Genomic DNA, 26,549 nt, shown 5'->3' with positions numbered 1-26,549 from the left:
GCAGGGCGGTATATTCAGTGTACTAGGTAAAGCTGTTGTGCCTACTTTCTACCGCTTGATCGTACGGACTTTTAGGGTTTTCAGGGGGCCTTTCGCTGGTAGAACTGTGTATTTCTGGTGCGGTGGGTAGTTTGGCTTCGGTTCTTCTAGCTTGAGCTTGATTCAGTGGAGGACGATGGAATTTGAGACTGGTTCTGGTTCATTTTAAGGGGTAAATGGTTGATCTCGCTCAAGCTTGTTCTTTTTCATGGTTCTGTAGGAGTTTTAGGTTCTCAGCGATTCCGAGATTTCGCAGAGAAAAGAGATTATTAGCTCAGATATGTATAATTTTTGCCAAAACTTGAAAGTGCAGAGTGTTCCTTATTTAAGATCTAAAATGTGTGATGTATGGAATGCTAGTGGTTTTTGTTGGGTTTAAAGCAGTGTTTTATGGAGAAAACATTAAGTCCTTCAGTGAGTAACCGATTATTTAGGTTTTCTCATGGCATTGTACACAGTTCAGCCAGGGTTTTTCGTTGTGAATCATATCACGTACTGTGAACCAAGTATATTGCTTCTCTGTGAATATTTCAGAAATGATCAGGCATTTACGGTCTTTTGCACTTGTAGGGCTCTAAGCTGAATTTGATCTCTGTAAATTTGTGGAAACAAGTTGTCCTTCCTCTAAAGGGACTCTTTTCAGGGATTTCAGTGCTATCTAGCATGAGGTCTAGTATTTTGGTTGGAAAATAAGACACATCTGAGCAGAAGTTTGATTTGTGATAAAATATAAGTTGGAGAAGAGATGAACTTCAGGCATTTGGAGGTGATGCAATTCTAAGCTTTTTATTCCATTGTTGTGGAGAAGTAGATAATTGTAGAAAGAACATTGTTTCTTTGCCAGAACATTGAATGGATGCAAAAAGTTTTAAGCTGAGATCTGGCATTTTTCTTTCAGATTTTTGTAATGTACTTCTCTCTTCATAAATTTTGAAATTTGTTTTTTATCTAGTAGGAAGTTTCTCTTTGGTGCTAAAGTGATTTCTGGTTCTAGATTCAGGGAAGTGAATTCATACTATCTCCATTGCTGCTATCTTTTTCAGGAGGAGCGTTTCTTGTGACCAGTTGGGTTTAAGGTTTTACCAGACCCTAGTTACTACTTTTAGGGTTACAGTTGGCAAGACGAATCATCACTAAAATTTATTTTTGTTGAAGTTACTAATTTATCTGGTTAAGCTCTTCTATTTTTAGCAGAAGTAACTTTAACCAGCAAATTGGAAAGATGGACTTTTTTAATGTGAAAAGATTCACAAAAAGGGATCCAAAACTGGGTTTGGTCAATGACCTAGAACATAAAACTGTGGAGAAGGAATCTTCTTATGCAAATGGAGATTTGCAGAAGCCTGTTGAGAAGGAAGCCACTGATGTGAAGGATGAAGCAACGGGAGAAATAGAGGACGATGATGATGATTTTATTATGAGTGAGATGAAGAGGAGACTTAAAGAGCTTAGGAAGAATAGTTTCATGGTGTTAATACCTGAAGAATCATATCCAGAGGAGACGAGCTCAAGTGAATGGAAGGATTCAGAAGAAACAGAGGACGGCTCTTGTGATGGGCTTGAGATCCCATATGAGAAGTACGCTGAGAAGATGTTGTTCTTTGATCGGTTAAGTGCTCAGCTGATACAAGAATCAGGTAAATACTGTTTCAAACATTTCAATCTTTCTTTTAGAGAGAGGTGCTTGTTTTAAACCATGAAGCAAATCAGGTTCTCAGTTTTGAATTTCTTAGATAAGGACCCGGTTTCTATGCGGCCAAGCCTGCATATGTAGAAATGCGAGCCTCTTATTAAATCTATTTTTGAGATGGATTTTAAGACCTTTTTAAGGACATGTTGTCCCTAAAATGGAGTTCATGAATATGAATAAATAAATAAATTTTTAAAACTAAACATAATAATTCTACTAAGAAAAAATTTGGACCGTTAGTTTCTAGTGTTTTTTTGATGGAACACCTACTTGCATCCATCTTTAAGATGGATGCTTTACACTTTCTGGACTGCATATGTTGAAATGCGGTCCAGCCCGCCTGAAGCAATTTTCCTTTAGATGATGCTACTGCTAAATTTTTAGGCATTTCAGCTTATTTATTGATGAGTTTTTGTTGGTAAATGTGCCATTTCAAATTTTAATTGCTTTTTTTTTATTTTATTGAGTCCCCATTTCCTATCACCCAATGCTTCTGTTGCAATATTTAAAGTTTTGTGCTTTTATTGAGCCATCTTTCTCTTATCTTTCTCTAATACTATGAAATAAATCAGATCCATATATTTTCCAATGTTTATAATGCAATTGTTTTTTTTTCTCTTTTTTTTTTTAAAAAAAATGTTGTGAATTGGAAATTTCTAACGCCCCATGATTCTTTTGGGACCTGTTACGTAAATTATGCAAATGGGAAAAGTTTATATAGAGCCTAGGCTCTAAACAATCAAATTAGAGCCTACCTCAAAACTTTCATTAGAAGAGGTTGTTTTGATGCTCAAATATCATCAAATTGATCATCTCAACATCAAGATGCATAGACATGAGAAAAAAATGGATTTCAAGTTTTAGAAATAGTGCAATCTTGTAACACATTTTGGGATCGTCAATTTTCAAGATTTGTTCGTTCTACATGCTTTTTGAAGCTTTAAAATTTATAACTACATATGAAAATATAATTTAAGGCTATCATAAAACTTTCCAGTATTGAAACCATATTTGTCGACACTATTTGAAGGTAGGCTCTAATTTGATTGTTTAGAGCCTAGGCTATATACAAACGGCACCCGTTAATGATTGTTTCAGTTGCTATCGTATTGCTGTCTTCATGATTTTAGTCTATTTTATGGTCACTTCTTGTTTGTTTTTCTATAACTTTTTTTTTTGGTGCCCATGGATGTCAATTCACTGAGTCATAATATCTCATTCCTCCATCTCTTGCTTAATTTTCTCATTGTGTTCAATTTATTGTAGATATGCTACACTTCAAAATTTGCCTTTTCTCTACCTTGAGTGTGGGTTAACTTTGTTGGGTTCTGTTTCCTACTACACGGAGTGAAGATGAGACATGTTTTGGCTGCAAGAATTTCGTAGTATCTGCTAGAAGCCTAGAACTAAAAGTGCGGTCAAGCATAAAATTAATCAAGACTACTTGGAGATCCCTTGGTCGTATGCCATTTTTTGTGGTGAGGGACATTTGGATATGCGCATTATGAATTGTAATTTGTTTGCACCTAGTGCTTTTTCGGTATTTATTTTTGTTATGATAATCCATACTACATCATATTATCTGCTGCGGAACCCATTGGAAATTTTTGTGCTTAAAAAATGTTCTTTGTTAATCATCAACATCATAACCTTTTCCCAGGTAATTGGGGTTGGCTACACGAATCCTGGTCCGTCATTCTACTCAATTAAAGGCCATACCCTCGGTGAGGCCATAAGACCCCATATCTTTTCAGACTACTTCCAACCATGTCATTTTGGGCCTACCACTTATCCTTTCAGTTCTTCCACTTGAATTAACTTGCACTTCCTAACAAGTGCTATAATTGGTCGGTGCCACACATGACCCGTGCACCTAAGTCTACTCTCTCTAGCTCTCTGATCTTGTCGCCTATTGGTGCCACACTTAAATTCTTTCAAATGCATTTATTTTGAATTCTTTCCCTTCTTATTTTTACTTTTCATCCATCTCAACATCCTCATCTCTTCTACACTCATTCTATGGGTATATTGTTTTTTATCCGCCCAGCATTCCGCCCCATAGAGTGAAGTTGGTCTCACCGCTGTCTTATAGAACTTGCAGCGATCACATAAAATTCTAATTGCACATCTCTACTTCGTCCACCCAGTTCTAATATGAGCGCGACATCTTCCTCAATTTCTTTATTTTCCTGGATTATCGACCTAAGATATCAAAAGTGTGGTATTTTTTGTACTTCTTAGCTGTCAATCTTTACTACTTCATCATCTCTACTCCTATTATTACTAAACTTGCATTTCATATACTCTGTCTTAGTTCGGTTAATTTTAAGACTTTTGGATTTTAAGGTACCACTCCAAAGTTCTAACTTTGTGTTGACGCCATTTCGGGTCTCATCGATCAAAACTATATCATCCGTGAGCAACATGCACCACGGTACTTAGTTAAGTCATCCATACTTAAGACAAAGAGGTATAAGCTCAATGCTGACCCTTGATGTAGGCCTATTGTCACTGAAAACTCATTTGTCTCCCCACTAGTTATTTGTACTCTATTTAGTGCTCTATCATGCATATCTCTTACTAAGTTGATGTAGTGTCTGGAGACTCATTTTTTTTCCAACACTCGCCAGGTCAAATCTCAAAGTACTCTACTATCAGCTTTCTCTAAATCAATAAAGACCATGTGGAGGTCTTTTCCCTTCACCCTAAACTTCTCAATCAGTTTCTTAGGTAGGAAAATAGCCTCAGTTGTGGACCTTCCTAGCATAAAACCAAATTAATTTTGGGATACATTCGTTTCATACCTTAGTCATTACTCAATCACTCTCTTCCAGAGCTTCATAATATGCCTTATAGATTTGATCCCTCGATAGTTCTCACAATTCTGTATGTCTCATTTGTTCTTGTAAATAGGTGCCACAATACTTTTTTTCTATTTTTTCTAGCATTTTCTTTGTTCTCAACACCTTGTTGAACAATTTTGTCCGCTAGTCAATGCTAATCTCCCCCATGCACTTTCAAACCTATATCGGGATACTATCTGACCCTAAAGCCTTTCCGATCTTCATCATTTTCAAAGCTTCTTTCACTTCCGACATCCTAATCCTACAAATGTATTTATGGCCTCTGCCCTCATTTGTACCACCAGTTCCTTCTACCACTATGTTTCCATTATGTTCACCATTTAATAATTTTTGAAAATAAACTCTCCACCTTTTGCTGACCTCGTCGTCCTTCATCAAGACCTTTTGATCCTCACCATTGTTTGAAAAACTGCCCAATCTAACCAATAACCGCTCGGTTAGATGGGAACCGGTCCCTTGCCGGTTCCGATTTTGGTGATCGGCCGGTATTTTAAAAATAGAAATTAATAAAAATGTCCATAAAATCCCAAAAAAAAGGAATTTGATTTGTAATACATTTTTTTAATACTTCTACATTATTATAAATATTAAAAATTGTTTTTGTCGTTAATACTCACTTTTAAAATCCATTTTTTCATTAATTTTAACTTCATTTGAATGTGTTTTGTTTTAATCATTCTTTATATATTTTTCATATTTTAGTAATTTTTTTTTTTTTTGGCATCTTTTTCATTTTTTTCATCAATTTTTTGGCCACCCAAGACTTGCCCGGTTAGAACGGTTGAATTGGCCAGTTAGGCCAATTAAATCGCTTCTGGCCCTATGTCCGATTAACTATTCCGGTTTGATTTTGCAAACATTGATCTTCACTCTTAATGCATTTAATATGGTTTAGATCCCAACAATTTTTCTCTCTTATTTTGCTAATTTGAAGACATCTTTTTCACCTTCTTTTGTTCTCAGTTTGTTGTATAGATTATCATATGCGTTAAATTTAGCTTTATTTTCTATTTGTTTAGCATTTCTTTTAGCATTTTTATATTTGAAGTTTTGATCGTTTTTATTACATTACCAAGTTTTATAACATGATCGTTTTTCGCTAATAGCCGTTTCAATCTCATCACTCCACAAAAGTGTTGTTTGTTAATATATAGGCTAAGTCATTTTCTAAATTTCTTCAAAAAATATTTCCTGAAATTTATTTTGCGAGTGCTGGTGTTTTTTCTATTAGAAATTGTGTAAACATGGAGGCAGATGCCTTGTTGAATGGAGTCTTTATGTGTAGGAGAGCAATAGTAGTCTTTGGTTCGTAGTAATTAATGCCTTGTTGAATGGAGTCTTTATGTGTAGGAGAGCAATAGTAGTCTTTGGTTCGTAGTAATTAATTTTTTCACAGGTTCTTTATGCAATTGCTTTTTTTTTTTTTGTAAAATTTGTTTAACTTCTCATTTATTAATAGTGAATATTTTTATTAATAAGAATATTGGGTGTTTTCTTCTAAACGAATATTGCTATGCATAAAGAGATTGGGTGTTTTCTTCATGTACATGTACACTTAACAGTTTGAGCCTGGTGCATGTAGCAGTTTTATGCCTTATCTCAACCCGTTTTCTTTTTTGTTTATTCACTCTTTTTCTCAATTTCCTTTTTTGCCATCTTCTTTCTGCCCCTCCTGAACTTCCAATTCATTGCATTATTGCATCAGATCACATAGTCCTTGTATTCTCTCAGTCTATTTGACCTTTCTTTTCTTTTTACCGTATTTAGATTACGTGGATTCTTCAAGTGCTTTGCGAAGGACACCGTCTAAGAAATTATCATGGTCACTTCGTCGGAACTCTTGGGGTAAAAAAGAACTTGAGGAGGAAGCTGAGAACCTGCAGCAGAACCAAGATAAACCTCTTCAGAGTCTTGAAATTGTATACATTTCGCAGTTATGTTTAACATGGGAGGTGCTTCACTTTCAGTACAAGCAGATATGCGGTAAACTTGAATCTGAATCTGAACCTGAACCTGAAAGTCCGATTTGCTATAGCCATGTAGCTCAGCAACATCAGCAATTCCAGGTCTTATTACAGAGATTCTTGGAAAATGAGCCTTTTGAGAAAGGCTCACGGCCTGAGATATATGCCCACACAAAGAAATCGTTCCCCAAGCTATTGCATGTTCCAAATTTAAATGGTGAGATCCACTGCAATTTCTATGCAAAATTGTGCAAAAAGAATTAATCATATCAGTTGCTTATAGAAGATTGTTCACTTAATTTCTCATGAAATGCTTGAAAATAGATCTAATGATAATAGAGAAGTACACCATACACATGGCACATGGGCATCAACCATTGATGGATGGCGAGATTAATCGTGGTTCCTAAAATCGGGTTATGATTAGATCTCTATTGTCTATCACTGAGAATGGGCGTTGGATGCCTGGGTTGTGTACCATGTACTACACACGAGTGATGTGTGGTGTGATTACCCTAGATAGCACATCTTCCGATGATAGAATGAAGATGCAATTATACTTGTCCTGATAGCTTTTATACTTCCTTTCCAACGAAATGACTGAAAGCATATTCTGGGTTATATGATACAAAAGGGTCATTTGTAAGCATTTTCTGCATTTATTTAAATTATGAAATGACGACTGTGATGAAATTATTTGGCAGAAGTGTCGTTTCTATAACTTGGGTTTTTCCACATTCAATTTGATATTTTATTCATATCAAAACAAAACATGAATTTCTTATTTTATTATTGGTTGAAGTTTCTATAAGGCCTTGTCTTTATGAAAATAAAAAACCTTACCTTAAATCCTGGTCCCAAAAGCATTTTCTGCAATAGAAATCTCCATGAGGCTCTGAAATCAATTTCCAACACCGACCATAAAATTTGAAACTCAAACAATGGTACAGATCTTGTGGATCCATAAACACTTATTTTTAAGGCGAAATGGACGGTCTAGATCATTTGTTACAATATACACTATATTTAGAGTTTTAAATGTTTTTTTCTTTTTTACAACCATAATGTTAAGACAAGATGATCGATGTCAAGGTTTTCCAATGTTTGAATTGTAATTTTTGATGAGTTGTGAGGTGAGGTTTTATTTATTTTAATAGGGCCGCAGCCCTATCAAACCATTTTCCTTTATAATTTTGGTTTTCTTGTCAACTCATCTGCATCCATTTCATTTGCTCATTTGCTTGTGTCTAGGTACAGATCGCAGAGAAATCGATCATGAACCAGACTCTTCATTAATTGCCACCAATCTGATTAAGTTGATTGAGACTTCAATTCTGATCTTCCGCAATTTCCTCATGTTAGACGAGCAAAAATCTACCTCAGTTCTCAATATGATTACAAGTCATAACCATGTAACTGGCTTTGTGCAACCAATCAAAGCTGCTCTTGACAAGGTAACACCTCCCTCTCATGGATTCTTTCTTGCACTTTTATTACCATGTTACCATTATAGTTTTATTACTTTCTTGTTTTTGGATGATCTGCGAAAATACCACATGCTACATAAGAATAGTACTAGAATGTCTGAGTGTCAATTTAACAATGTAACTAAGAGAGAGAAACACCACCTCTCTTTAGCTTAAGAGAGAGTGTTTCCGATGGGGATCAAGGAAAAAGATTTGGATATCATTTTTTACGTTTCGCACTAGATTCTCATATCGAAATGTAACAATGTTACAAAGAGAGACAAACACCACTTCTCTTTAGCTTAAGAGAGAGCGTTTCCCATGAGGATCAAGGAAAGAGTTTTGGATATCCGTTTTGACGTTTCTCACTAGATTCTCCTATCATGTGGCAGAAGGGGATGAAATTGAAGGAACTATGTAATAAAAAGAAAGGTTTTAAGAAGAAATCGTGGCCTTCTACAAGTGAAGATAGTGAGCTTTTGCTGGCCCTGATTGATATCAAAGTGGTGGCCAGGGTGTTGAGGACGGAGGGGATAACCAAAGAGCAGTTGAACTGGTGCGAGGAGAAGATTAAGAAGCTTGATTTGTCCACAGCTAAACTACAGAGGGACTCTTCTCCTCTCCTATTCCCATGTTGAGTTATAGTTCAACAACACTCTTATTAGTAAGCGGGCAGGAATATTATTCCCTTTTGCTTTTTCCATAAGTAGGTATTATGGTTTTTCGTTTCTATAGATTTATGGATATATGTACACTGTGAAGAGGTAGATAGAGGTCTTTGTTAGATTTGTTTCCCTGTCATTTACCTAATAGTGGCCTCCTTTGGTGTTGAATCTAGAAAAGCATGGAACCGCAGAAAGGAATTTTGTGAATCGAACTTCAATGTTGTTGATTTTCCCCATGATTACAATGTAATAGAGATTAGACTCTCTCACTCTTTGTGGTGCTTCCCTTCTAATAGAGATTAGACTCTCTCACTGTGTGTGGTGCTCTCCCTCTCTGCGTGTGCATGCATAAATAAACTTACCATTAGGAGGGCAGAAGATATTTAGTTCCATATCCTAAACCTTATTTTTGGGCTGCTGAATAAAATGTTTATGAGTATTTGGGCCTTGGCTTTCACTCATAATACTAAACCAAGAGTAGTGGTTTTCCTCTCAAATTCAACTGAAAATTGAGTTAACGGTTATTGAGTTTGTTAAGAACCTAGATCAGAATTAAACAATTAGATGAAAGGAAAACAAAGTTTATCGGAAATTTCAGGCATCTATTCTTCTTATCAACACACACTTAATAAAAACATTAAAAAAATAATTTGTAAAATGTAAATTGATTAAAATACTTTTGAAATGTTTCGGGGGTATGTTAGTGAATTTATTTTCACGAAATATTTTTTTGATATTTTTATTGGATTTTAATATTTTTAAAGAACATATAAAATTTTAAGTGATTTGGATTTATATTAAAAAAATTAAAATTAAAATTAAAATACTAAATGCAATCGTAATAATTGGATCGGTCCAGATTGAATTTGGGTCATTGGGCTTATATGTACCTGTAGGTTAGTGGGCTTATGGAAGCATATATATATATAAGATAAACTTAAAATACGTCTATAGGTAAAATGCTATAATGTTTCGCCATTGCCGTAGATTTGTTATGTCTGTTGCAGTTTATTGAACAATGTACTGTCTGTTGTGGTTCAATATAGTTTTTTGACCACCACGTATCTAGTATATCTGTACAGTACCGCCACGATGCTAGATGCATGGTCGTAAAAACTCACCCCGCCTAATTTTTTCGGACGGTGATGAGTCTATGGCAAAATCACTGTTCATTTTTTCCCATAGGCATTTGGTAGAAGCTTTTATATATATATATATATATATATATATATATATATATATAGATATATATATAGGGTGCGATTTGTTTAGAGCCAATGCTCTAAACAATCAAATTAAAGCCCATCTTCGAATAGTGTCGAGAAATATAATTTCAATATTAGTTATAGCCTTAAATTATATTTTCATCTTTAGTTATAAAATTTAAAGCTTAACAAATAGTATAGATTGTGTAGATCATTGAAAATTTGAAATTCTCGAAAATTAACGATCTAAAAATGCATTACAAGATGCACTACTTTTAAAACTTGAAATCTTTTTTTTTTTTCTCATGTTCACACATCTTGATGTTGAGATAAACAATTTAATTGATATTTGGACATCAAAGCAACCACTTCTAGTGAAACTTTTGAGGTAGGCTCTAATTTGATTGTTTAGAGCCTAGGCTCTATTGTGCCTATATACAATAGATATAACGATAATAGGGTTTTTGTAGGTGAGAGGTGATTGCACTGAAGATTCTGAAGAAGATTCAATTTTAGGAAATGAAATTTTTTATTTATTTAATTGGACATCTTTTTTCCAAGATGAAGTTAAAACATGAATTACAATATTATTTTTCTTCAAATTTGAACGTAAAATATTTTTCTTCAAATTTGAGCATCGATCATTTAAAATTATTAGAGAAGACTTATCTACCAATGAAGAATATCCTGGAAATTAATATTCAAGGACTCAAGTGGACCCTTGGATGATAATTCATACGTTCAAAAAAAATATAAAATTTGTTTAAATTTTTTTCTCAGATTTATAACATTTATCTAGGAAATACAGATGCACAATTTTTCTTTCATGGTCTACTCGGTTGAATGCAAGGTGCAAGATGGTGCATTCCCAAATTTTTAGGATCAGTCAGCAAAAAAATATCGGAAAGGATGGGCCTATGAATACTGTAGGGCCATTTTTGGTTTTTCATAAGCCGACCGGGGATGGCTAAATTGGAGCGATCTGGATCGCCCAAATAAGGGAAATAATAATAATAAATGAAATTGGGTAGGAATCAGGCTATTCAATAGTCATAGATTTGGATCACCCACTCACCAAACCTAATCCAAATCAATATTTTTTGAAAACTTGCTTGCAAATTTTGAAAATCACACCAAAAGCATAAAAAAAATCATATAGGTTGCTCATATATAAAAAAAACCCAACTTGTACACTATGGATGGTTAGATTTGTGCACATAAAAGATCACGAACACTCTTAAGTTGTCAAATGTAAAATCGGGTTTGGCATTTTCTAGTATAAAGTAAAAAGATTTTGAGCAAGATCAATGGTACATCCCCCGCCACATGATCCATGGTGAAAGTGACTTACTTAAGACATGGTAAGTTTGCGGAGAGAGAGAAGTGAGTTCGAAATAGTGTTAAAGATATGTGGAGGTTTTGGCTTTTGATGGGCCTGATTTAGCATGGAGAGAGAGAAGTGAGTTCGAAATAGTGTTAAAGATATGAGGAGGTTTTGGCTTTGAACTTTCAAATGTACATATATTTTAGAATTTGGGCTAACTCGGGCCAGGCCAGTGCTGATCCTAACCCAACCCGGAAGTCCCAAAATATTTCATGCCTTAACATGTGGCCCATACCCCCACACAACAGTGGGTCCCACCCAAAAGCAAGCAAGCCTACCTGATCTCAACTTCAAAGGCATTTTCACAAGACAAAGCCAAAAGATATCTATCGACTCCCTTGAGTAAAACTCGACCTGGAATTAATTTTAGAATCATAAATTTTGGAGGTGTAACCTCCTCAACCCCTAGATTAACCTTGATTATAAAGTTTTTTATTGTACCCTCTATGCATCTGAAAAAAAAATTAATGTTTTGAGATAGAATAGAGATCCAAGAATTGGAAGTAGGTTATTGAGAGGGAGGCGAAGTAATGCACCCAGATAAGCCCTTAATTTTTTATTTATAAAAGACAAACTTCAAGTAGGGGTTGCAGCTGGTTGGGTCAAATTCGACTGGACTTAGACTCAAACCCGAAAAACTATTATGGGACTGGGACCCGGACCCGAATGGACCTCGATGTCACCGGACTCAGACTTGGACCTAGACTCGAAGTCATTGGATCCGGACCCAGAGCTGAAAATATAACTTAGCACCCAGATCCGATTGGACCTGACCCAAAAATTAAAATATATATTCAATGTATTTTCATAAATTGAGAAATATGGGACCCAGACCCAACCTGCTGGGTCCAATTTTTAGACCCATACCCGAACACAGGTCGGCTCTAGCCGTAAGGTCCCAGTTCAGGTCCGGGTCTACTGCAACCCGACTTCAAGTGTTTGATATGTGTACGACGAAGCCTAAGCCTTGACCTTCCACACCCAAATTGATGTGCACGACTAATCCTACGCCTTAAGAGGCGGACGCTCCTCCTACAAATAGCAGGCTGCGGCACCATGGAACCACTTTCGGGGCTGATTGCCATGGTCAATCACTCTTCAACTCTCTCAAGATCAAGAATCCACAGAACTCTTCTTATTTCAAATTCAAACTGCCCCACTTTCTCTCTCATCAAAAACCGCTCTTATTTCAACCCATCTTCCACTTTCTCTCTCATCAGGAGCCGCGGCCACTCCTCTGTAGAGGCATCTCCCATTTTCTCCCTCATCCAAACTCGTTCCTTCACGCTAAAACCAACCCATCAGAACCCTTCCCACTGTGACCCTCTCCTCGCATGGAGGAGCCTGAACCTCCTCAAACGCTGCAAAAACACCAGAGAGTTCATGCAAATTCACTCTCACATGCTCACAAACAATGTTCAGAAAGAGAATTTCTTGCTAGCAAAGCTTGTCGAGCTTCGCGACATTTCTTATGCAGAGACCCTTTTCTCTGTTCTCTCTCATCCAAATGAATTTTCATGGAACACGATCATAAGGGGACTGGCCCAGAACAGGAGGTTTCATGATGTGTTGAAATTCTATCACAAAATGCTTGAATCAGGCATAAAACCAAACAATTTTACCTACCCATTTGTGCTCGTATCATGTGCAGGCCTACCAGATTGCAGCTATGGAAAGAGAGCCCATTCCTCTCTCCACAAATCAGGTTTGAATTCTGTTGAGTTTGTTCAACACTCTTTGATCACCATGTATTCGAAATGTGGGGTATTGCAAGACGCACGCAAAGTTTTCGATGAAATTCTGGAGAGAGATTTAGTCTCCTGGAACGCAATGATATCTGGTTATGCACAAAACCAGAGCCCCTATGAAGCCATAGCTCTGTTCAGGCTCATGAGGATATCGGGTCTGGAACCAGATGAAATGACGCTTGTTAGTGTTCTAGCAGCCTGTGCAGATTCTGGAGACATGGTTCTTGGTCGATGGATTGAGAATTATGCCGAAGAGAGAGGATTTGGGATCAATTCCTTTATTGGGTCTTCTCTCATTGGTATGTATTCAAAGTGTGGTAACTTAATTTCAGCTAGAAAAATCTTTGATAGGATGAGTGAGAGAGATGTAGTAGCTTGGAATGCTATGATCACTGGTTATGCTCAAAATGGGTTATCGAAAGAGGCAATCAGACTGTTTTATGAGATGAGAGAGAGAGGAGTCGGTGTAGATAAGATAACACTAGTTGGAGTTCTCTCAGCTTGTGCTATGGCTGGTGCCCTGGACTTAGGAACATGGTTGGATCAATATACACTCTCTCGAGGCCTTCGAAAGGATGTGTATGTGGGCACGGCCCTAGTCGACATGTATGCAAAATGTGGGTGCTTAGACCAGGCTAGAAGTGTTTTCAGTGAGATGAGAGAGAGGAATGTGGTCACATGGAATGCGATGATTTCGGGCCTTGCAATGCATGGGCAAGGCAGAGAAGCTCTCTCTCTCTTTACGAAGATGAGAGAGAAACATGTTGAACCCAACAATATCACCTTTGTGGGTGTGTTGTCAGCCTGTGTTCATGTCGGTTTGGTCGAGGAAGGGAGAGAATACTTCAAATGCATGAGACATGAGTATGGGATTGCACCTCAGATTGAGCATTACGCTTGCATGGTTGATCTTTTAGGGCGAGCCGGTCTTCTGAAGGAGGCATATCGCTTTCTTACGAGCATTCCAAAGAAACCCGATGCTGTAGTTTGGGGAACTTTGCTAGGTGCTTGTAAAGTTCATAGGGATGTAGACTTAGGGGAGCGAGTGATGGGTCATCTCTTAGAATTAGAACCCGGAAATTCCGGCAACTATGTGATTTTGTATAATTTATACATTGCTGCAAAGAGGTGGGATGAGGCTGCAAGGATTAGAGGGTTGATGAGAGATAAAGGAGTCCAAAAAATTCCTGGTTGTAGTTGGATAGAGGTGGAGAATACTGTTCATGAATTCCATGTAAGTGAGGATTTACACCCTCAAATGGAGGACATATATGCAGTGTTGGACGTATTGATTGATCAGTTGAAACTTGAGGGATACTCACCAAATGGGTACATTGTTTAAAGGGGTTAGTAAGTAGGAGGAGAGGATATTTGAAAAATAGGACTGAATTTGGTCACTTCTCAGTTTAGAGAGAAGAAAACATAGGATAATGTTCTAATTCAAAAAGATCAGTGTTGTATAACAAAGGAATTCATTCTTTTATTGTCATGTAATTTACTCAATTATGACATCTTTGGCAATTGTATTAAACTCTTCTTCCTTGATGATGGATTTCCAATAATGAAATGATTAGTTGTTGATATGAGAGAGAGAGAGAGATCGATGTATTATTAAGTCACTGAATTGCCAAAACCCAAATCAGATATGTCACCATCAAACCTTATCTGCAAACACAAACCATGAAGAGCCTCATATATCTCTTCAAACTCTGGGTGTGATTCATCGCCCACCAGAAACATATGAACCTTATTGTCTATGGTAATCCAACTATAAGCAGGCCTTTTCTTCACCCCTTTCTCTCTCATCTTCTCTCTGACCTTCAAAGCCTCTTCCCACCTCCCTGCTTTTGCATAAACATTAGAAAGCATCACATAGTTCCCCGAGTTGTCAGGCTCCAAAACCGTCAGTCTCTCAACACATCTCTCTGCCAACTCCACGTTGTTTCTCACTCTGCACCCACTCAAAAGTGAACCCCAGATGATCACATTTGCCTCCACCTTCATCTTTCTCTCTACAAAATCATAAGCCTCCTCAACTCTCCCACCTCTACACAAAAGATCAACGAAACAAGCACAATGCTCAATTTTAGGCTCTATACCGTGCCTCAATTCCATATCATAGAACAATTGCTGCCCCTTGTCAACCAGACCAGCGTGAGCACAAGCAACAAGAACCCCCACAAAAGTAACATCATTTGACAAGATTCCCAAATTCCGCATGTTCGAGAAGAGCTCGAGGGCTTGATTAGCTAATCCGTGTGAGGCTAATCCATTGATCATTGCATTATAAGCTACTGAATCCCTCTCATCTAACCCATCAAACACTTCAATAGCCTTGTCAATTTGGCCACATTTCGAGTACATATCAATCAAAGCGGAGCCAAGATATGGGCTTGAGGCCCCACCGAGGGTATTTACATAATTTACAATCCTCTCGCCTCTCTCTATTGACCCCAATTGAGCACAAGCGGAGAGCGCGCTCACCAGTGTGACCTCATTGGGGGAAAAACCAGCTTTTTGCATGGCTTCGAAGAGGTCTAGAGCTTCGAAGGGCCGGGAATTTTGAGCATAACCAGCTATCATCGCCCCCCAAATTACCAAATCTCTCCCTGAGGTTTTGTCAAACACGGCTCTTGCCTCCTCTACTCGACCACACTTCACGTACATCTCCAAAAGTGCAGTGGAGAGCACCAAATTGTCACGAAACTTCGGGTCTGCCCTCACCCAAGACCCTATTTGCTTTCCTGTTTCTATGTTTCTACATCTAGAACATAATGCAAGCACAGTGACAAGCGTGGCCTCATTAGGACTCATTTTCATTGCACTCATATCCTCAAACATTTTTAGGCCTTCCGAGTACTTTTCACTGTGTAAATGCCCAGATAACATGGCATTCCAGGTAACAATATTTCTTGCCCTCATTTCATTGAACAAATGTTGTGCTCTTTCTATCATCCCAGCTTTCGAATACCCCGAAATCAGAGTGTTGTAAGAGACGATATCTCTCTCTGGAATGGCGTCAAAAACCTTTTGAGCCGAACCCAAATCCCCGCATTTCGCATAGAGGTCTACAAGGCCTGTTTGTGTGAAGAGGCTAAAGTTAGAGAAGCCAGCTTTGATAACAAACGAATGGAGGCTTCTTCCCTGGTTTAAGGCCGGGAGTGCAGCAAAGGCTTTGAGTACAGGTGGGAGAGAGAAACTGTCGAACTGGGTTTGTTTCTCTCTCATCAAAAAATAGATTTCTGTTGTCTCTAGGTGCATTTTGGCTCTGGAGAAACCAGAAAGCATGGAATTAAAAGTGGTGGTGTCGGGTTGTGGAATTTCATCAAACACTTGGCGTGCATAACCCATGAGAGAGAAACTTACCAGCTTTTTCACTAGAATGTGGTTGAGATTGCATTGTTTAGTGGTGATAACGTAGCCATGTATTTGCTTAAACTGCCTCAGGTTTGTGCACTTGTTGAGAAGGTCAAAAATGGAGCTGGGTTCCACGAAACTCATGTGATCCATCTTGTGTATAGTTACATAGATGGAGTACAATAGGAGGGTAATTAAGTAATTTAGACTTGGTGATTCACCAAGAGTAGCACATATTGTGTACAGTACGTCTATAGTGACCAATTGGTGGAGGTAATTAGGGAATTTGAATTTATTCGTCCACAAAGTGGCCCTAAATAAGCGATAGTGTTTGACAAAATACAAGTTCAGGAAAACTTTGTTAAGGAGACAAAAGAAGGAAATATTTGTAGGAATTGGATTTGCTAGGAAGTGGTTGTCAAACTCACCGGTACATTTTTTTATTTTTTAGGGGTAATTCAGTGGTAAGAATTTGCCCTTAAACTTAGGAGATGCCGTATTATAATCTTGCTTGTAAAAACAATTGGGGGATTTTTCGATCTCAATTTAGATGAAATTCGGTTGAAACCAAATTGGTTTCGAGATAGTATGGGTCGCGGCCGTTCCCATTTCACATATATATATATATATTGCCTTTTGTTAAAATTCATCTAATGTTATCTTAGTTCTCCTCGAATTCCTCACCCCGATAAGCCGTAGTTTAATTTTTATTTTATTTTATTTCTCTTTTCATAGTTTTCTCAATTGATCTTATGAGCCGAAGCCGACATGGATTTGTGGGTGAGTGATCCGCCCCAATGATCCTTGTTTTCAAACACTGTTGTAGTCTTGGTGCTTGGGTGGGTCACTGAGAGATGAATTCATATGCTTCCTTTGTTGTTTTGGTAAGTTTCTAACCGTCTATAAGGGAAAAGTACACAATTAAGGCAGTTTATCGTTGCAAACAAATATTTAGAAAAGGTTTATATGCGACCCCTCTTCCACAATCTAAGATATGTTGTCCCCCTCTTAAAATATATTTTAGGAATGGATTTTGGATTCAAAATTTTGTGGGTCAATAATCTCAATTATTACGATCTTGAATTAACAAATAAAAAAATAAAACTTGTTTTCAATTGGCTGTTAATTGACAAATAAATGAAGTTTACACTAAGAAAGTAGATATTTTATGCACAATTCATTATTAACTCTATTTTGGGAACAACCGGCACATGGATCTACGACATGAATGCATTTCCAATTGTTGAGGATGTATTATGCAGGTGATACAAAAACTAGCGCCAAAGGAGCGAACCAGTCACCCACTAGTCATGAGCCGAGCGAACCAGTCACCCACTAGTCCTGAGCCGAATGGCTAAGTTAGCTCAACAAATTAAAAAAAGGAATCAGAGAAAATATATATAAAAAAAATGAAGGAAAAAAAATTCAAGCATTAAAAATATTTAAAATAAAAAACACTTTGGAAATAAAATGATGAACAAAATGGCATAAAAGATATCAAATATCAATCTTAGAGATTTAAAAAATTTGTCAGGGATCAACATGTTAGGAATATCTTGGAACACCTTTGAACGAGATTGGTGAACTAATGACAGGGAATTTGAAAGTTTATCATTTTGAGTTAAAGAATCTTGAAATTTGGGCTCTCGATTTATTTTATTTTGCTTATTTATCCGACTAATTGTTATATGATATATTAAATGTAGGGAACTCGAGAACCCCTTAGCTTGCGGAATCGGGAATCTCAAATACCGGGATCCCACCCAAGATCGTGTACTCAATTGGTCAAATGCGAAGTACATGAATATAACTATAAATCGAGTGCGATAAATAAATGAAACATAAAAAGCACATCACAACAACACACGATTTATGTGATTCGCCCCGTAGGGCTACATCCACGGCCTCAGCAACTAGAAATCCACTATCACAATGAAGAGATAATACTCATCTTTAAACATCGGTAAAAGACCATCACCGATCTTCCCTTCTAAACCCGCTCAAAGATAGGCTCGAGAGCAATATAGATATTTTCTCTCCCTAGAAGTGGAAGTTAACCAACCCAAAACTCATGGGAATACTGCCCCTTCTCTCAGAGGCCATGTCTCTCTCTCTTGGAGACACATCTCCATATTGGAAATCCATTCCCATAACCCCCAAAGGGGTGACCCTCAAATGATGGGTGTTATGTCCTCTACTCTTTTATAAAGATATGATTTTATTGGGAAGCAATAAAGTCAATTTTCTATTTTCCATAATATCGTAATCTTTATAAGAAAATAAGGGTACGGTGATTTAGCTATCACCAAACCCAACAATCTCCACCTTGATAGCAAAATCACCATAATTGCCTTGACAACCTTCATTGAATAGATTTCTTGATTTTTCCATACTTGCCTCTATTGTGGAATTTTCACAAACACTTCGCATTCATATTTCTCCACCTCAAACCATGGATAATTATTGATTTCTTATCACTTGCCTCCATTGTAGAATATTCACAAATACTTTGCCTTCATATTTATCCACCTCAAACCATGAATCCATCAAACTCCACTATTCATCATTTTCTTGATGCAAGGCTTAGGCCCCCGTACACACCTTATGCTATGATACCAATTGTAGGGATCTCGAGAACCCTTTAGCTTGTGGAATCAGGAATCCCAAATACCGGGATTTCACCCAAGATCGTGTACTCAATTGGCCAAATGCGAAATAGATGAATACAACTATAAATCGAGTGTGATAAATAAATGAAACATAAAAAGCACACCATGACAACACACGATTTACGTGATTCATCTCGTAAGGCTACATCCACGCTCTCGGCAATTAGAAATCCACTATCACAATGAAAAGATAATATTTATCTTTAAACATCGGTAAAAGACCATCACTGATCTTCCCCTCTAAACCCGCTCTCTTGACCGAGCAACACCGTCGATCAACATCCTCTTTCCCACCAATACCGGAAAGATAGACTCGAGAGCAATATAGAAATTTTCTCTCTTTAGAAGTGGAAGTTAACCAACCCAAAACTCATGGGAATACTGCCCTTCTCTCGGAGGCCATGTCTCTCTCTCTCTTGAAAACCATCTCCATATTAGGGTGACTCTCAAAGGATGGGTATTATGTCATCCTTTACCTTCTTATAAAGATATCACTTTTTTGTTTCTTAATAAAGTTAATTTTATATTTCCCATAATATCATAATATCATAATATTTAGAATAAAATATGGGTACGGTGATTTAGCTGTCACCAAACCCAACATTAAAGACCTCCGAGACAGATAACTTGAAACAAATACAAATAACTTACATTGGGAATTGAGAGTAAGAATAGCATATCAAGTTTTTAAGGGTTAAAAAATTCAAACTTTTGGTGAAAAAATTCTCTCCAAATATCCAAATAAACTTGTTTTGGATAGTGTCAAAATAGATTGGATTGAGGGTTAAAACAGACACGATCAATGGATCCAAAAACACTATAAACAAAAGGGTTGTCACGTATTTTTTTTTATTTTACTTAAAAAAAATGATAAATATCTCCATACTTTCTATTTTTAGGTTTCATTTCACAATAGACCCAAGATTTTAATAGATATATTGAGGCATAAAAAATATAAATTTTATTTCTTCTAACCCCTGAGTTAATTTAAACCTATTTTTTTAGGCTAAACAAATCTAAAAAGACATGCATTTTTTAAAAGCCATTCTTCCAAATTTCTAGAGATAGAGAAGAGTTTCACAGAGGTGAGAAGTTATCGGGAAGAAAGAGATGTGCTTGGAGAATGAGAGACACAAGAAGAGAGAGAAAGAGAAAAATTTGAGGTATATAAGAAAAAAGAGATAAATGATTGGGTTTAGAAAGCGTATGTCTTTCTCGTATTTGTTTACGTTAAAAAATAAGTTTAAAGTGAGCAGGGGTTAAAAGATTTTTTTTAAAACCTTGGATTTATTAGGAAATGAAACTTCAAAAAAAGATATAATGATATTTTTTCAAAAAAAAAAAAATTTGTCGAGCAAATCATCAGCCTAATACTCCACCCGTCCCAAACTGATTCAGGTGATTCCCGGAATTCGATTGCCATATAGGCCGACATTACTTTATGCTTTACGAGTGAGCCCGCAAAAAAGAAGCGTGGAGCCATGCGATCAGAAGCACAAAACGACTTTTCCATAACTTATATGATCCTTATTGGACAACCCGTGCGGTACGAAAATAACAAAGATCCATCACAACACCAATTGTTGGGATGGGCGCGCATTACGATAGAGACTAGTCAAAAGGTTTGTGTAAGTAATGCTTCAAAGACTTTGGTAACGATGAAGATTAAAGGAAAAGTGTGGGCATGAGTTTGACGATCATCCCAAACAAGTGAAATGGATAGCCCACAAGAATCTCCAAACGATAAAGTTTAGGTAACGGTGCGACCTTAAAATATAGAATTAAGGTGCGTTTCAAAGATCCATCATAAAATATTTTTTTTTTTTTGACAAATCATTATAAAATATTATTTTGATGTTGGAAAACATTTTAATTGATCATCTCAACATTGAGATGTATGAATATAAAAATAATAATAATAATAATTCGAGTTTTAAAACTAGTGTATCTCACAACACATTATTTGGACCACTCATTTTCAAGAATTTCATGTGTTTATAAATCTAATTGTTTTGAACAATTTTTGGAATTTAAAATTTTATAATTAAATATCAAAATAGATTTTCAAGATTTTCTAAGAATTTTTTACACCAAAATTACATTTTTGATAAAATTTGGAGGCATGCGTTAATTTGATTGTTTAAGGTTACAAATTTTGGGTATTTTTCAAATTTTTGGAAAAATAGGATTATTTTAATAACTTTTGTCAAAGTTATTAAAAATAGTTATTAAAAATTATTAAAAAATAATTTGAAAAATTATTAAAAATAGTTTGAAAAATTATTAAAAAATAATTTAATAATTATTAAAAAAATAGTTTAATAATTTGTATCAAAATTATTAAAAATATCCTATTTTTCAATAATTTGAAAAGTACTCGAATTTTTCAAAATCCACATCCATACCCATTCTCTGATGGTTTATTTTTTAACCCAAAGTACCATTCGAGAGGGCCGTAAAGAGTCATCATGGACCTTAAGGAATTTCCATTATCCTGATGGCCGGTCTCCTGAGCCTTCCATCCTAAACGGACTCTCATGGGCCTACTAGGGTTGTGATGACTATAGGACCGTGATGGGCGATTATGGAGTTACAGAGTTAAGTGGGAATGAAATGACCAGCACGGTTCTATTAGGACTGAGATGGCCCATCAATAAGGTTCTTGGACCATCACTCCACCACGGTCTTAACAGGCTATGATGGTCCTTTTAGTACCGTGGGGGATAAAGAGACCAGCCTTGGACCATCGCAGACCTATGAGGTCCATGATGACTCGAGACAACTTTAGGTAAAAGAAAATAAACTGCAACAAAATAGGCATCAATGTAGATTTTATAGATTTTCGGTTTTTTTCCTTAAAACAAAGAAAAATAAAGATACTTTTATGATTACCCTTATTATTATTAGTCCGCCATAGCAAGTCCCAAGCTCAAGGAAGAAGATTGTATTAGATAGAGTAGTCAAGCATAAAACTTTACTATAACTTTTCATGAATCTTGAACCTACGTTATATGTTCATGTTAGGACATTTATTATAAGCAATGTGAGGTATGGAACCCAGGTGCAATGATGGTCTAACTAAAAGTATAGCTTTTGATAGAGCATAATGGGAAATACATGATTCAAAGAGCCGACCCAACTAAATGAGATAATGCTCGGATGATAATGATAAACATTATTATTTTTAAACTGACAAATTCATTTATTTTTTGAGATTTGTGATCGCTATCGTGGATATTATCGTCTCATGGGTTTTGCTGGTGAGACAAATATAAGTTGGTGCATTTCGCCAAAATCACACTCAAAATTATGTGTTTGAATTTTAAAATTTTAATTATATCTATAAGTATAAAGCAAAAAAATATTATAGAGGAAACTTTTTCTAACATTTTTCCAATCATCTTCTCTCTGGCAATATAAAGCTTGTAATTATCTTTGTTGTGGACATGCGAATCGTTCATCTCGACATTAACAACATGGATAAAAAAAATAAAAAAAAATAAAAAAAATTTCTATCTTGTAAATAGCTTTTTTGACCATTATATCATTTAGATTTGTATTAAATTTGGAGCTTTAAATTTCATAAGTAAGAATAGGAGTAGACAAAATTGTATTTTATTATTATTATTATTTTTTTAATGGGTAGTGGGAATAGAAACCACAATATGCAACTAAGGCATAGGGTGTGCTACCACTATGAGATCTACGACCTCCATCACAAGGATTTCTTGCACCTAGAATCTATTTTCCATAATACTCCAAGATACCATTTTACTGAATACCATATTATCGCCACCCGATGAAACCCACACATTCTATGAAATGGGATTGTATACAAGGAGGCCGTTATCTTTCATACACAAATGTTATATAAATAGTTCGAGCAATCCGATGTAAAATCTGATAATGGGGGTGTATAATTTCTTGGTACATAAAACTCAAAAAGAAAAGGAAACTTGTTTCATGCTGAGGGGATTGCATTTCTACATTTGCAGTCCTCGAGATATAAAGCATCCATCTTAAAGATGGATGTAAATAGGTAGTCCATCTAAAAATAATTGATGTTAATGACCAAATGTTTTTTTAATAAAATTATTATTTTTAATTTTTAAAATTTATTTATTTATTCATATATCATATCTCCATATTAAAAATTATGTCTAAAAATTCATCTCAAAAATAAATTTTCAATATGCGACTAATTTCTACATGCACTCGTAAAACTGTGTCCAAAAAAAAACTCCAAACTTTAAACATGGTCAAATAATACATGCCAATCAACTTGATCTCGCATACCAAGGTCATTATGAACTTTCCTCTCTCTCTCTCTCTCTTTTCTCCCAAAGTATATAACCTTGTGGTGTCCCTTTCATGAAATAATAACATCCATAATATTTGAACCTTAATAATAAGATCCCTCATTGGAGCAATTATTGGGATCCGTGCGTTTTTTTGAAAGCGACTACTCTAAAAACTTATTTGAACAGTGACTTCAAAGGACTTGGTAATAACGATAAAGTGAACTGGCATTATGTTGTCTAAATGAAACAAAAATACTATGTACCGGAATCTAAAATCAGTTAAAAGTGAAAACTAGCGGTCCAAATGATTTTTTTTATAAAATTATTATTTTTATTGTAAAAAATTTATTTATTTATTTCTTATTCAAATGATCTTTTATAGGTATTATTGAAGCTACCTAAGCCTCGGATATGATTTTTATGGAGGTCATCTGGGAGGAGTTGGAATTGGATCCAATTCCCGCTTGACAGCGCAGATTTGTTCTCGCGAATCCATTCACCAGTTCTATGCTACATATTCTTAGATGCAGATTTGTTCTCGCAAATCCATTCACCAGTTCTATGCTACATATTCTTAGATATTCATTCAATCGCTCAAAAGTCCCATTCATTCTCGAGTTATGGGTGTTGGATTCCGTCATGATGGCATGCTCAGACTGAGGGTTGCTCGCACTCTTACCATATACAAGTTTAATTTCGTGATATCTCCATTTCATACTCGACCACCATTGCTTCTATGTGAACGTGGACCGAGCATCCCTTCAGGTGTACGCCCAACTCTTGCACAGAGGCAAAGGCTTTGTTTTTAGGTACCGAAATCCACTTGCAAATATTGTTTTTCATAAGAGAAAGACACACCTGCCCATATTATACAAGGTATTGAGCGTTGAGATGGACCCAAATTCGATTCACAAGAAAGTGCACTTACATGTTCTTAAAAATTGGGTCCAAAAATCCATCACAAAATTATATTTTAAGAGGTGACTTATTTCTCAATGGACTCATAGGAACCTTGTCCTTTGGATAATGTCCCTCTATAATAACTATAGTGATAAATAAGTATGGACAAGGTTTTTATGAGTCGGCAATCTCATCTATTTATATGAGCCTCTTGCAAAATCTATTTTAGAGAGATTTTTGGATTCAAAATTTTAGGGGATGAAAATCTCGATCATGATAGGTAAGAACCTGAAAAAAATATATATATATATAAAATATCAAATTTTTTATTTATTTTTACGTACTTTGAACATTGTCGATTTCAATTTTTTGTGGGGTTGCCATTTTGGAGCATCCATCTCCAAGATGGGTGTTACATGTGCCAGAGGACTCAAGGTACACTATTACAAAAGCACATGTCCCCTGACGCATAAACTACTTTTAGCATAATTTTTTATTTGATGGCCATAAAGAATAGGGTTTAGTTGATATTAGATATGGATTTTGGAATAAAATCAGGCAGGTAACAAATATTAAAATAAATAAACAAATGACCCTAAAAAACAGTTTTTTTTGTATTTTGTATTTTCTATTTTCTAAATGGTAAGTGTTAATTTTTTAAAGATCATCAGATTTACACTCTTTAGAGCTTCAAATTTACATTTTCAATAAAAAATGGTCCTCATAAATCATGGCGAAAATCGTCTAGCACACCAAATATTTTTCTTACTCTTTCGGTTTACTTTGCACGTGTATCAGTAGGTCTAGTGTTTTAAATCCCGATGAACCAGATAGAGAACGGCTGATCCATATCAGATTTGGCGGTCTTTGGGTTTACTTTGCGCGTGTACAAGTAGGTCTAGTGTTTTAAATCCGGATGATCCAGATCAAGAACAGCTGATTCATATCAGATTTGGCGAGTGCGTGATCCGGGTCTTGACTCCCCCACAAATCTATCCTTGGATGAAGCTTCTATGAGCCCTAGGTTTTATCAAAACAAAGTAAAGCATCAAATCCTCGTCTCGAAAGCACTTTCAATAATGGAAATTTTTATGATGGATCTAAACTCAATTTCCAACACTGAAAATAAGATTTGAAACTCAAAAAAGAGTACAGATCTTGTGGATCTATAGACATTTATTTTTATGGTAAAATGGACGGTCTACATAATTTATTACAATATAAACTATTTTTAGAGCTTAAATTTTTTTTTTTTTTTCACAATCATAATGTTCATACCGATATGAAAGTGTAAAGGCTTTTCAATACTTGAGCTATAATTTTTGATGAGTTATCAGGTGAGGATATACTTATTTTGATAGAATTGTGGCCTTATCAAACCATTTTTCTTGCTTTTTTAATTATTTGTTTAACTGATTTTCTGCCAGTTCAGCATAGTCGGATCGGGGATCCAGATTCATACAATGGCCAAAACCTCGTCCCCAAGTTTTGAAGCACTGAGCATATCACCAAATTAATAAGCATTATCCCTGTGTTTCTCTCTTTCCCTGAAAGCACTTCACAAGGATGGCCACACTATTCTCATGCAAACTGAAGAAAGTAGACGACAGTAACAGGGTTTTGCTAACTTTTAAGCTTAACTAAGCAATAATTACATGTACGATACGGCAAATGCACGTGAATTATAAGGAAACAAGTATTATAATTAATGAAAGAATATTAGATTAAGAAGCAAGATCGGTGTATATTCTTTTGACTCTTGTTTTTGTTTTAAAATATTTTAAGGTGCACGTTCTCACCATTTGCAATGTCAGGACATCATGGTCATTTCTGAAATATACAGCTGCATACCCCTCTCTAAGAGATTAATTTAATGTGGGGAATTTTCCCCATATCCCTTTTGTTAAAGACTATTTTATCACACTTTATTTAAACACTGACAAAATTGACCATAATTAAAAGAAAAAGGGCACATGAAACTATAAAGTACCACGGTTTAGGCACTTTCATTCCCCTAAAAAGATGTGGATTAAATTTTTTAAAGGACAATTTGGATATTTTATGCTACTAGGGCATTTGGCATGTCCTACTCTCTCTTTCTTTTCTTTTTTTTTTTTTTTTTTTTTTGTGACCTTTTTGACAAATTGAGATGTAGCATCGTTAATGTCAACTGTTAACGACTCGAGCCCAAGTATGAATCCTATACAATACAGTTACTCCGTTGGGCAAACACCTATATAAGGGGGTTTTCTCGACCTCGACTTTGTGAGCTTACTTTAGAAAGACTAGAGAATTTT

General features: G+C 35.9%; 2 protein-coding genes, 1 long non-coding RNA gene and 1 pseudogene across 8 annotated transcripts; 3 read left to right on the top strand and 1 right to left on the bottom strand.

Annotated features, from left to right (window-relative positions):
- Positions 1-8,957, top strand: LOC18440719 (DUF1666 family protein (DUF1666)). Of its 4 annotated transcripts, none has more exons than XM_088848607.1 (5): positions 1-211; positions 1,083-1,676; positions 6,361-6,774; positions 7,815-8,011; positions 8,416-8,957. In XM_088848607.1, the coding sequence occupies exons 2-5, from the start codon at positions 1,262-1,264 to the stop codon at positions 8,659-8,661; spliced, it is 1,272 nt and encodes a 423-aa protein (XP_088704733.1). In that variant the 5' UTR covers positions 1-211; positions 1,083-1,261; the 3' UTR covers positions 8,662-8,957. The 4 variants fall into 4 exon arrangements, with proteins under 4 accessions (XP_088704733.1, XP_020526966.1, XP_088704726.1 ...); XM_020671307.2 differs by having other exon boundaries at positions 7,809-8,011; XM_088848600.1 differs by having other exon boundaries at positions 1-805.
- Positions 8,958-12,333: 3,376 nt separating this feature from the next.
- LOC105421162 (pentatricopeptide repeat-containing protein At2g34400) lies at positions 12,334-14,592 on the top strand. The gene has a single exon (XM_011627540.3). The coding sequence runs from the start codon at positions 12,334-12,336 to the stop codon at positions 14,365-14,367; it is 2,034 nt and encodes a 677-aa protein (XP_011625842.1). The 3' UTR covers positions 14,368-14,592.
- Positions 14,593-14,608: 16 nt separating this feature from the next.
- LOC105421163 (pentatricopeptide repeat-containing protein At1g08070, chloroplastic pseudogene) lies at positions 14,609-17,833 on the bottom strand (annotated as a pseudogene). 2 transcript variants are annotated; one of them, XR_016041843.1, is made up of 2 exons: positions 16,392-16,632; positions 14,609-16,293 (listed from the first exon to the last, which is right to left on the bottom strand). The product of XR_016041843.1 is annotated as a pentatricopeptide repeat-containing protein At1g08070, chloroplastic pseudogene, transcript variant X2 (transcript). The 2 variants fall into 2 exon arrangements; XR_016041840.1 differs by having other exon boundaries at positions 14,609-17,833.
- A 5,925-nt stretch (positions 17,834-23,758) lies between these two features.
- LOC148783950 (uncharacterized) lies at positions 23,759-25,984 on the top strand. Its single transcript, XR_016041838.1, has 2 exons — positions 23,759-24,161; positions 25,680-25,984. It is a non-coding gene; the product is annotated as an uncharacterized LOC148783950 (long non-coding RNA).
- The last annotated feature ends 565 nt before the right edge of the window (positions 25,985-26,549 follow it).

This window comes from Amborella trichopoda, chromosome 1, assembly GCF_054954075.1.
Source record: "Amborella trichopoda isolate Santa Cruz 75 chromosome 1, AtrichopodaSantaCruz75HAP2 v2.0, whole genome shotgun sequence".
NCBI lineage: Eukaryota > Viridiplantae > Streptophyta > Magnoliopsida > Amborellales > Amborellaceae > Amborella > Amborella trichopoda.
This window is presented reverse-complemented; position numbering and strand designations above follow the sequence as displayed.